Source organism: Nelumbo nucifera, chromosome 2 (assembly GCF_055504915.1).
Source record: "Nelumbo nucifera cultivar China Antique chromosome 2, China Antique-T2T, whole genome shotgun sequence".
NCBI classification, from domain to species: domain Eukaryota; kingdom Viridiplantae; phylum Streptophyta; class Magnoliopsida; order Proteales; family Nelumbonaceae; genus Nelumbo; species Nelumbo nucifera.
In genome coordinates, this window is record NC_142650.1 from 59,234,006 (window position 1) to 59,246,771 (window position 12,766).

Here is a 12,766-nt window from a genome sequence, read left to right on the forward strand (position 1 = left end):
AACTAAAAAGGATCGAAAACGAAGTCATTTATATTATAGCTTTATAGGAATCCAAGAATAATTTCAATAGACGATAAAATGAATAAGATGGGATGGCCAAACATGATTCATATAATCAATCTCATATAATTAGAATTAGGCTTAGATGATGATATAATACATGTTTATCTAATAAGTATACATACAGATATAAAATTAAGCAGGGTTTCAGGGTTTGGATTGGGTCAGGTTGGCTAAAGCCTCAACCCTAATCCAACCTCACATTCATGCTTTTCAGCCCAAACCCCAACTTCAACCCAATTGAGTTGAAACCACTGCCATCCATATTGAATTTCCACAGACAGGATCACAGGAATGGGGCTTCTCTTCTCTCTGTCCACCAAAATCTTTACCATATATGATATGTGTAACAGGAGTCACATTCCACTCAGAACAAAACCAAAGGAAGAAAATGACCACCCAAAAAAAAAAAAAAAACCCTGGACAGACTAGTAGCTACATTTTGCAATGAGATACTGCCGATTAAAAAAGAACTGAAGAAGAAGAAGAAGATTGAACAAAATGAATAAATAACACCAACACAATATAAGCGATCACTAACTAAAATAAAAACACTGCATGCATGCACCAATGGAATGGATTATCAGTAACTGGCGAGGTTGTCTTCGGTTGTGGCGACGGAGGGCGAGAGCGAGTAGCGTGACTCGTCCAGGTCCTCACCCAAGGGGGAAGGGGATTGCTCCACCCTGATGTCCTCGATCATCTTCGCCACCTCCGACATCGTCGGCCTCTTCTCCGCCTTCTCCGCCACGCATGCCAACCCTACGTGCAGCATCGCCATCATCTCCTCCTCTATGTTCTTGTACCTCAGAAGCTCCGGGTCGAACACCTCCGCTGTCCACTCGTCCCTCACCACCGACCTTACCCACTTGGGAAGATCCACTCCCTGCTCCTCCTCCGCCCCCCGCGCTCGAATTGGGGAGCGATACTGCAGCGGTAGCCTCCCCGTCAACACCTCCAGCAGCAAAACCCCAAAACTATACACGTCTGCCTTCTGAGACAGCCTCTTCGTCTCCCCCTGCTCCGGCGCGCTGTACCCTCCCAATCTTGCCATGGCGTGAACTGGGCTCAGAAGCAGAGCCAACCCGAAATCAGAGATGCAAGCTACGCCATTCTTGTCGAGGAGCACGTTCGATGACTTCACATTCCCGTGCGGTATCTTCAACCCACTGTACTCCTCGTGAATACGAGCAAGCCCACGAGCAGCTCCTAACACCAAGCTAATCCTCGTCGTCCAGTCTAAAGGAATCCTCCCCGGTCCTCGATTCGCTGATTCAAATCAACCCAAAAGTTAATCCATGCTCAGCTCCATTGAATAAAGACTGTAAAAGTACTGTGAGAAATTACCATGGAGAAGAGAATACAAGCTTCCATTGGAGAGGTAATCGTAGACGAGGAGCTTCTCCTCCTTGGCATAGTAATAAGCTCTGAGATGAACCAGGTTAGGATGTCTGAGCTTCCCAACCAAATCCATATATTGTTCGAATTCCTTCCTTGCACACGGGTTCGCGTCCTTGAGCCTCTTCACCGCAACCGTGCACCCATCTTCCAGCACCGCCTTGTAGACTGTTCCCAGACTTCCTTTTCCCAGCATCTCCGCCGATGCCCGGAGCAGGTCCTCCAGCTCGAACTGCTTCCTCCTATCGAAGAACACAAGCTTGCTCCGGTTTGTCGTGGTGGTACTATCGCTGTCTCCTCCACGACCACGCACATCATTTAGATACATCTTCTTGTCGCCTGAATTACTGCTGCTTCTTCTCCTGCCTTTTGAACTGGAGCTGGAACCATTGTCTCCTGAATTTCTTCCACAGTAGTAAGCAACGGCAAACGACGCGATCACCAGTAAAACCACAGAATTCGCAACCACAATGGCGACGATGGAGCCGGTACTAAGTCCCTTCCGGGACTCCTCTTCCTTCCCCGCCGGCCCTGCAACAGTACTAGTAGGCAATGAGCTGGGGTTCGACTGCACCACGGTCTGCGCTGACGCAGCTGCCGGAGGGGCATCCAGGAACGAACAAACCGGTAACGGGTTCGGCCCGCACAGTCCTTCATTTCCTGCGACGCTTCGCGATCCGAATTTCTTCAGCAGACCGAATGGTACCCTCCCGTAGAACTCGTTGTTAGTTAAGTTTAGCTCTCTGAGCTCCGGCAGCGCCGCGGAGAGATCAGGAAGCTGCCCAGCAAGCACATTATTCTGTAGCCGAATCGTGAGGAGACGAGTTAAGTTGAGGATCTGCCTGGGGATGGGACCTCGGAGATTGTTGTCAGAGAGGTCTAGCCGGAGGAGACGCTTGAGGGAGCCGATGTCGGCTGGGACCTCGCCGGAGAAGTCGTTTCCGGCGAGGTAGAGGAGCTTGAGATTGGAGCATCTAGTGAGGGGGAGAAGGGTACCGTTGAGCCGGTTGCCATGGAGGTCAAGGAGGCGGAGCTGGTCGAGACGAGCCAGGGAATCAACAGGGCCACGCAGGTCTAGAGAAGGGAGAATGAGTGCAGTGACCCTGCCGTGGATGCATCGAACGCCTCGCCAGGAGGCGGAGCAGGCGTTGCCGGTGGTCCAGTTGGCGAGGAGGATGCCATGCGCGTCGGTCTGAGAGCGGAACTGAAGGAGCGCATCCGTGTCATTGGGGAGCAGAGCAGCAGCGGAAGCAGACAACGAGTACAGGAGAGAGACAGCAGAGAAGACGAAGGCGAAGGCATGAGCCTGCATTTTGGGCAATGGGCACTCGCCCTGCCAAATTTGTTGCTTCGACTTTGAATCAGGATTCAGGAGAGAAGCAGGAAGACGAACAAAAAAAAGCAATAAATAATTTTTACAACTTTTTTCAAAGAAAAAGAGAACGAAAGAAGATATGATTAAAGGGACAGAGATCAGAGAGGGAGAGTAATGAAGAAGCAGAGCAGAGGGTGATTGTTGGGGGAATGATTGCTGCTTCCACTCTGCCAAACAGCATGATTAGAAAGTTGCTGAATTCAAATTCCTTTTACTAAGCGTTACTTGGAATTTCTTCTTCTATTTCTTTTTCACAGTTGGAGCCGTTCCCCACTTTTCTTTTTTCTCGTAGACTCATCACTCACAGAGAGAGAGAGAGAGAGAGAGAGAGAGAGAGAGAGAGAGAGAGTCTTCATGCATGTTTTGGTGAATAAAGGGATCAAAACAGCTTTTTTAATGCATTCGTGGTACTGGGTATCGCAGAGGTAGACAAAGAAAGCAAAAAGAAAAAGAAAAAGACGAAAGAGAAGGAGCTCTGCTGGTCTGGTCGTTGAAAGACTTCTGAGTTCTGTCGAGATGGGGAGAGAGCAAATCTCTTAGAGCAACTGGATTGGGTAATGGGTCCCCGGTCCCTTCTCTCTCTCTCTCTAACAGTTTACACAGTAGAAATTCTTGGTGACGGGGAGCAAATCTTGGACTTACGTTATGGCATGGCAGTGCCACAAAAGAAATTCTGTTACTGACTAAACCCAACATATCCATCGTAAATGTCTTGCCACCTCACCACTCTTTAACTTGCCAAGCATCCCTAGCTTATTGCCACGTGGCAAATTCAAACCCTTCCTTGCACTTTTCTTTTCTCAACCACCAAATACGTTCCTTTTCAAGGAAAGCCATATGGATTATGGAATGAAAAATTTGGCATGTTTTACTTTATATGTAATATTATAACATTCCAAAATATAATATATATCTTTTGTCAAAAATGAACAAAATAATACACATACCTTACACTTATTCCATTTAATAAAATGGTTAGAGAAAACTAAATTCTTAATATATCAAAAAAAAGAAAGAAATTACTGTAATCATGTCCTCGATTGGTGAAGCCATGGCCCATGTGGTATCATCGAGGAGAGAAAGGTGGGCCCCATTTTTGTCTTGATGGGCCCTCCTCACTTCCTCAGCAGCCCACTGTTGTATGTGCTACCACTTTGCTTTCAAATAACTTCATCATCAAAAGAAGAAGAAAGAAGAAAGGAAAAGAAAAAGAATATATATATATATATATTTATTTATTATTTAATGTTTAGATCAACGCTGATGCCTACTCATTCAAACATGTGAGACAGAGAGCAAGCTTTATCCCCCTCCCTATTCATTCAGAGTGGGCTTAGCATTCCTCACGCGTTATTATTATTTCTCTCTTCTCCTTCAAAGGCCAGGCCAGAAGCTTGAAAAGTTGGTTTGGTTGAGCAGAGGAGATTATAGATCATCATGATTCCAAGCAATTACTGATGATGCAGTGTGTTTGGTCCAGTACTTTTAGCTCGTTGTTAGTGATCGAACCAGTGATTCTGACAGCTTACCAGCTCCCAATTTTTGATGGGTTTGGTTGTTTAACCCGCTCAATCTTTTTGAAAACCTTGGATGGGGCTCTGTTTCCCATGCCTCAAATCCAGCCTAAGATTAGAGTGGGTTGGATTTCAGGCCCAAACCTAAACCAACCAAAGGTCATTAACCCAACTCAAATTGGGCCTTGGGACACTTGCCCTATTGTCTTGTGTCTAGCAACATAGGACATTGGTTGAGGTCTGGGCCTGTGGGCATCTCAGAGTTTGCCCATATTATATATGTTTAGAGGTTGAGAAATTTGGTGCTAAGATTGATTGATTTCATCTCCACCTAAAAGAGCTTCTTTCTAGTTCACCAAGAAATAGCATGATAGGTTGAAAAATGAATCTGAGGGTATGCTAGCATGATCTAAGTCACTAACAGCCTTAATAAAAGAAATGATCTGTTGCAAGCTGAAGGGTTTAGAATAGTTTAGAGAAGAAAAAATAGAAATGAGATTATTTGTAGAGTGAAATGATTTGAGAGCTCATAATTTAACAAAGGATGTGTAATAAAACAAAGAAGCCATTGCTTGGTGCAATGATAAAATGGTGGGTTGACAAGCATGAGAATGCTATCTTGAGTGGCCAAATCTTAAAGTGATGACTTTTTGCAAGAAAATGCCAAAAGTTGGGTCTCTGTTCAGTTCCAATTCACCCCTATGAATGAATACTCTTATCTGGGACCAACATTGCGTCCAGGGAAACAATCTTGAGTTGGGTAGAATATGAACATTAGGCTGTGTTTGGTTGCAGTGCAGATTGAGTTTGCACTGATGCAAATACATGGGAGTGCAAATGGGTTGAGTGTAACTTTTGGGGTTTCATGTTTTACTTTGTCTTATTTGTTTGTGAGAAGTAAAATAATATAATTTCCACCTTAACGATGTGTTTGGTTTGAAGGAAAAAGTAGGGAAAGGTAGGGAAACTTTCACAAACCTTGTATATGTTTTCCTACTTTTCTCTTCCTTTCCCTACCTTTTCCTTCAAACCAAAATAACACAAATGAAAGAGAATGGAGGTAGGAGGAGGGCTATTTGTTTGAAAGTGAGGTGAGTTGCAAGATGATAAGATCTATGAGAGAGAGTTGGAGTCAGGGTTTTAAAAGGCTAAAGATGGAGGCAAGGCGGTTGGGTGTCATAGGGGCAAGCCATAAGCCTCAAGGGATTTTGAGGCCTAAGCCTTGAGCAATATGTACATTAAGGATTTATATGGGTTGTTTGATATATTAGATATGTGTTTGGATCCAGGGTAGGGTTTTCTTCCCTAAAATCTAAGTACTAGAAGAATAATATATATATGACTATTTAGTTCAGAAATATGAATTAATAGTGTTTTAATAGCAAGATATTCTTATTTTTTTTTTTTTTTGTATGCATTAGCGAAGAGTGACTACCTATTTGATGCATGTGCTTTAGAAAAAATAGATTATCAACTATGGGATAGACGAGCAAGAGAGTAGGAACAAAGCATGAACAATATAGAGTAAGTTATTTTATATACATTTTAAGCATTTGAGTAATATGATGGTATAAAACAAGGCATTCTTTTTTTTGTCTTTAATTTCTGCTTTAGCTCTATATAAACCTTCATATTTAACGTTAGTGTATCGAATACTTGAGGCTCAAGCTTTGAACATTACGATGTCAAGGGCCCAAAGATGTAAGCCTCAAAGAATTCAAGGCCTAAGCTTTGCTGGTGAGGTTTTTCTCAGCCTCCCCTCAACAGCCTTTTAAAATGATTAGGCTTGGATGATGATGAGAATTGAAGGAATGTGGTGAAAATTTTGCATTGATTTTTGGAATGCAAAATTTGCACTATTAGGCAGTGCAAATGAGACAAAAAAAAAATAAAAAAATACAAATCTTATATCGGGTAGAAATGAACAAACATATGCAAAATTTGTATCTAGTTCAGATTTGCACTAAACAAATGAAAACCTCATGTGTACTCTGAGGATTTGAAATATTTTTTTGACATTGAAGTAAAGTTACAAGAAATTAAACATACAAATTTCTGTTCTTTATTATATAGTGGAAAACAATGTCAAAGAAGAGACTAGAAACACAATCTTGCTTCTATAAGAAATACCATGGAGATGCTCTTAAGGTCCGTTTGGTTCACTGTTGGAATCAGAATCGGAATCGGAATCAGAATACTCCATTCCCATAGTCTGTTTGGTTCAGACAGGAATGGAAATGGAAATGGAAATTGGAATCAGCAGGAATATGATTTCATTCCCAAAGGAGGGGTAGGGAATGACCATTCCCTCAAATGAGTATATGCCATTCCAGCAAGAATGAGAGTGGAATTCCGATTCCACCAACCAAATAATTAGAATCTGAATAGTCCATTCCGATTCCAATTCCAGACCCCTATTCTCACAAACCAAACAAGGCCTTATTATTTCTATGGCTGGGGCTAGAGGCTACTATTGAAGCCAATATTTCATTGAGCACAAACATACTTACGATCAGTATAAAAAACTTGGAAAAAATGGCCAGATGAAAGCCTTCAAACTTCTGCTCTATTATGCAATCCAAGCAGCCTATTATATCCATTAGATGATTCTTCTGTCCACAAGGCACCAACACTGCCTTCTCTAAAGAAGACAATGAATTTAATGCCCACATGGTTCACTTTGGTCTTGTTCACCTCCACATTTCTCAGATTTTTGAAACCACAGAGCTTTAATATTTTCTTCTGCTACCCTTTTCTCTTCTCCAAAGAGAAGGGTAGTAGCCATAAACCAAGAGCTCCCTTTTCTTCTTCTCATCCTCTGAGTCCACTCTGAAATTCTCTACTAATATCCCAATACATGATCCCAATAAGGTCCATTAGCAATGCAACCTCAGCGGGCCAGAGTTGGACATCTATCAAAATTTGAAGTTGCTTAGGTGAGGGCCTGCCCTGACGAAGTGTACATTCTTCAAATTGGACATTCAATTTAGGCTGTATTTGGTTGAAGCGTAAATTTGAACCAGATGCAAATTTTGACCACCTTCCTCTTATCTCAATTCTTTCTAATATAAAGTGGGGTAACAAACAGTCCTCTTACCTCATTCCAAAACAAACAGTCCTCTTTGTATTTCCATTCTCTTACATATAAAGTGGGATCAAAGCATTTTACCTCATATTTTCTTTTTACAAACAAACAAGACAAGGTCAAATATGAAGTAAAAGTAAATCAGTCCATTTGCATTTGATGGAGGTAGATTTGGCCTGACCCATTGGCTGTGCGACATGTGGAGGAAGATGGGGTGACCTGGTAGGAACGCCAGCTCGGCACGGTAACGTAGCACGGCCATATCCCAAAGAGAGGCCCGATCTCCCGAGCTCCCCAAAAGGGACCCACGCTTCCTGGGAGGTGAAACCCGAAGCTCTCCCTAAAGGATCCCGAGGCTAACAGCGAAGCCCGCGAGGGGCAAGGCCCGGACTAGCCCACCTCGGGTCAGTTCGGACCACATGCTAGCACTTCGGGACAGTAGGACCTACTCATCCGAACTCAAGACTTCACCTCGTGCACCACTCCGGCACCTCGGCTCCAGGTCGCGCGACTGTGAAACCATATATGACAGATCCGTACTCTGAGGCAGCACGCCTGACTAGTCTGGGTCTGACAGATGGCAATCACGCCGTAACGGCTACCTGCCACCGCCATCTCAGTTATGGCAGAGACGGCCCTGACAGAGAGGAGAGTGGCAGTTATGCCTGCCCCCCACAGAGGCGGTTATACCTGACTTGGCAGAAATTTGGGAGTAAGTGTACCAGGTGGCTATAAAAGGCCTTCCTCCCCCAGAGAAAGAGGTATGTGATATTTGTGCTTTCTGGTCTTGAAATCTCTTATTTTCCTTGCCTTCTCAAGAATATAGACTTGAGCTTCGGAGTATTCCTACCGGGCTCCTCCGGAAATCTCCAATTTCTTCCTTGTTTCAGGCATCTTTGACTCCATCAGAGGCAAGATTACCGGCAGTTAAGACCGACCAGATTGGGCATCATCATTTGGCGCCGTCTGTGGGAAGACTTCAAAAAGCCTCCCCTAACCTTTAACTCTCTCTCTTAAAGAAACATTAGCATCCATGGCTTCCTCCAGCAGTGACAGGCACAATGCCGACTTGAATGTTGTAGGGGAACACCCTCAGCTCGCCACTGTATGCATCAGACAGTTCACCGTCCCCCTCTCGGCGAACAGAATCCCTAGCCTCAATGCACCGAGCACGGTGGCACCTGTGAATGTCCCCCTCCCCCTCCCTATTGAGACAACCTTCACCGAACCGACCGTTGTCCCTCTGGTGACCAGCTAGAATCAGCTTGATGACTTGATGCAATGCATGCGGGCCATGCAAGCCCAAATGCAACAGTTACAGCAACATCAAATCTATCAGCAGCAAGTACTACACCACATTTCTCAGTACCACTACCAACAACAGTTCCCCCAACTGCCTCTGAACTAACTGCATCTCCCATCTCGACACCTTGCTGTCAAGCCAGTCAAGCCCTCTCCTCAGGGCGGGCGCCTTCACCGAGGGGAAGCTTCCCAGCCTCTGAACCCCTCCAGAAGCCAGGCCTCATCCCCGGGCAGGAGGGAAAGACTAACTACCCCCACCTCGCAGCTCGCCGGTGGATCAGGAACCTTCCAGCCAATCAAGTCAGCACCTCGGCACTCTAAGTTCGGGCTCCCGCTCGTAGAGAACCAATTCGGTGTCCTGACCACGGACTACCACCAACAGTCTGAGCCCATTGAGCTTGGCAACACCGAGGCAAGCAGCGCCAATACTGGGCCTTCCAAGCAGCAGCGGAGGCACCGGCGAAGTCGTCAAACTACCACCCGCGTCCTGCCCGGGCTCTCAGGTAAAGAAGATGCAAGCTCGGACGAGATAAAAGTTGCACCTATTCTTTCAGTCCCTTCCCCCCCTGTCATTAGAACTCCTCGCGGTTCCCATGCCCAAAGATTTCAAACTCCCTCCTCTAGACAAGTATGATGGGTCCTTTGACCCCATTGACCATGTCGATGCTTTCTAGTTCCAAATGCACCTGGCAAGGGCCAGCGAGTCCTGCATGTGTGTGGCCTTTACTACCACCTTCAGGGGAGTGGCCCGCACTTGGTACAGAAACCTGACCCCCGAGTCGATAAGGAGTTGGACCCAGTTTGTGCAAGTCTTCACCGCGCACTTTGTCACCAGCAAGCGGTGCCCCCGAACCGAGGAAAGCCTCATCGGGATAGTCCAAAGGGAAGGAGAGTCCATCCGAGGCTATATCAAGCGGTTCAATGACGCGTGCTTGCAGATACCGCGCCTAGATCCCACAGTACAGCTCGCGGCAGCCAAGAGGGGTGTGACACACAAGGAGTTCAAGTGGCACATGGTGGTCAACCAGCCCGCTGAGATCTTGATGACGATCAAAGACGCCCCATACGTGAAGTGGCCACCTCGTCTGAAAGGGAACCCGAATGAGAGAAATAAAAACTTGTACTGCAGTTTTCATAGAGACCACGGTCATAGCAACGAACATTGTAGTAATCTCCGCGACGAGATAGAGGAACTTATCCGTCGCGGGTACTTAAGAAATTTCGTACAGCATAATAATAATAATAATAATAATAATAATAATAATAATAATAATAATAATAATAATAATAATAATAATAATAATAATAATAATAATAATAATAATAATAATAATAATAATAATAATAATAATAATAATAATAATAATAATAATAATAATAATAATAATAATAATAATAATAATAATAATAATAATAATAATAATAATAATAATAATAATAATAATAATAAGACAGGACGGCAGGGGGAGCACAGCAGAGATGCCCCCGAGTCCAGCAACCGACCAGTAGAACAGTCATAGAAGCAGCCCCCAGAGGAAAGGCCAGTCCGGGGAACGATTCATGTGATCGTTGGAGGATCGATTGTAGCAGGATGCACCTCGGCAGCAGCTCGGGCATCAACCCGTGAGGCCGCCAAAGAAGAACAAAATCCCCCAAAGCGGCCAAGGACGGAAGACCCCATATTTTTCACCGAGGACGATGCCGCGGGGTTCACTACCCCAACGACGACGCCCTCGTCATAAAGGTAAAGATCAATGACTTCGAGGTCAGGCGCGTAGTGGTTGACTCAGGCAGATCGACAGATATTCTCTTCAAAGTCGTGTTCGACCAGCTTTAGTTGCAGGGAAGTGACTTGAAGCCCGCGAACACTCCTTTGGTGGGCTTCAGCGGAGAAGAAGCTAGGTCCCTTGGGAAAGTGACAGTACCTGTGGAAGTTGGCACATGGCCCTGCATAGTCAGACTCAACCACAACTTCATGGTGGTCGTGACCCCCTCCCCATACAATGCCATAATAGGTCGGCCGATCACCCATATCCTACGAGCGATGGTCTCCACTTATCATTTGGCAATGAAGTTCCCTACAAACTTCGGTGTGGGGGTAGCGCGGGGCGACCAGCTCGAGTCCCGCAAGTGCTATGTCGCCGCCCTAAAAGGAAAGACCAAGGTGGCTGGCGACCTTGAACTGGGGCAGCCTACAGAGCAAGGCGAAGAACGAGCAGCACCCACGGAAGAAACAATCGTTGTTCCGACCTCAGCCGCAGACCCAACTCGAACGCTTCAGATCGGTGCTTCCGTCTAGAAACCCCTACGAATTGAACTGGTAAGATTCTTGCTTCAAAATTTAGATGTTTTTGCATGGTCCGCGGCAGAGATGCCCGGTATAAACCCTGACCTTATAACTTACAAGCTGAATACTGACCCTGTAGTTAGGCCCATTAGACAGAAGAAATGCAACCTAGCCCTAGAGCGCTGAAGGGTGGTCGATGAGGAGGTCGAGAAGCTCCTCGCAGTAGACTTCATAAGGGAAGTTCATTACCCGAGCTGGGTGACCAACCCTGTTCTGGTAAAGAAGGCAAACGACAAGTGGCGCATGTGCGTCAACTACACTGACCTGAACCGAGCTTGCCCAAAAGATTGCTTCCCCCTCCCCAGGATCGACTGCCTAGTTGACACGACCTCGGGACACGAGTTGCTAAGCTTCCTGGATGCCTACTCAGGTTATAACCAAATCAGGCTGGACCCGGCCGACGCGGAAAAAACCGCCTTCGTAACCAAGTTTGGCCTATACTGCTACAAGGTTATTCCCTTCGGACTAAAAAATGTTGGGGCAACCTTTTAGAGGCTTGTGAATAAGCTGTTTCAACCCTTAATTGGCATAAAGATAGAATGTTATGTAGGCGACATGGTCGTCAAGACACAGTTTTCGCATGAATTAATACAAGATTTGCATTTTGTCTTTCAAATCCTGCGTTAATTTAGCATGAAACTAAACCCAAACAAGTGTATCTTCGGTGTCACCTCGGGTAAGTTCCTAGGGTACATCGTCAACCGGCACGGTATTGAGGCCAACCCAAACAAAATAAAGGCCATCCTAGCTATGAGACCACCCCAAAAAGTAAAAGAGGTTCAGAGGTTAAATTGCAGAATAGCCGCTCTGAGTCATTTCATGTCCAAATCGGCAGACTGCCTGCCCTTCTTCAAAGCAATAAAAAGCAAAGGGTTTGAGTGGAACCCGGGATACCAGCTCGCGTTTGACGAGCTCAAAAGATACCTCTCCAGTATCCCAATTTTGACCCGACCCGAAGAGGGCGATGTTTTAGAACTATACCTCTCGGCAAGCGATGAAGTGGTCAGTTCAGTACTGATAAAGGAAGAAGATCGGGTCCAACGACCCATCTATTATGTTAGTAAAGTATTGCAGGGAGCAGAGACGAGGTATCTAGAGATAGAAAAGCTAGCCTATGCGCTAGTCATTGCGGCCCGCAAACTCCGTCCATACTTCCAAGCCCATACCATTATCGTCCTCACCGACAAACCCTTGAGGCAAGTGTTGCTCAGGCCCGAGGTCTTTGGTCGTTGACGAAGTGGGTCATCGAACTCAGTGAGTACGACCTCCAGTACAAGCCACAAATTGCTATCAAGGCCAAAGCCTTGGTGGATTTTGTTGCAGAATGCACATTCAGATCCGAGGTCCTTATGCTGGTTGAGCACGAGGCTCCCAGTTCGGGTGAGCTCGGTGTTCCCAGGCTGGTTGAGTCCGAGACCCATGAGATCGCATCCAGTTTGGTATCTCTCCTGGTTAGGCCAAGCGCGAACTGGGATGAAGAGCCCTGGATCCTTCACGTAGATGGCTCCTCAAATCAGCAGGGCAGCGGAGTCGGTGTAGTTCTCCGCGGCCTGAGTGGCACGAAACTAGAGTACGCACTATGCTTCAAGTTCGCGGCATCCAATAACGAGGCGGAATACGAGACATTGATAGCCAGGCTAGCCCTGGCGCAAGAGGTAAAAGCAAAACACATAGTTATTTGCAGC

The 12,766-nt window shown here is 45.7% G+C and overlaps 1 protein-coding gene across 1 annotated transcript; it reads right to left on the minus strand.

Moving 5' to 3' along the window:
• Positions 1-112: 112 nt before the first annotated feature.
• On the minus strand, positions 113-2,987 carry LOC104612521 (leucine-rich repeat receptor-like protein kinase PXC1). The gene is made up of 2 exons (XM_010279961.3): positions 1,408-2,987; positions 113-1,329 (listed from the first exon to the last, which is right to left on the minus strand). The coding sequence occupies exons 1-2, from the start codon at positions 2,768-2,770 to the stop codon at positions 644-646; spliced, it is 2,049 nt and encodes a 682-aa protein (XP_010278263.1). The 5' UTR covers positions 2,771-2,987; the 3' UTR covers positions 113-643.
• Positions 2,988-12,766: the final 9,779 nt, after the last annotated feature.

Excerpts from the sequence above, each read along its gene's own strand:
- LOC104612521 (XM_010279961.3), bottom strand. The coding sequence starts at position 2,770 with ATGCAGGCTCATGCCTTCGCCTTCGTCTTCTCTGCTGTCTCTCTCCTG. Across the intron at positions 1,330-1,407 it reads CTTGTATTCTCTTCTCCATG|CGAATCGAGGACCGGGGAGG; the intron begins GTAATTTCTCAC and ends GATTTGAATCAG.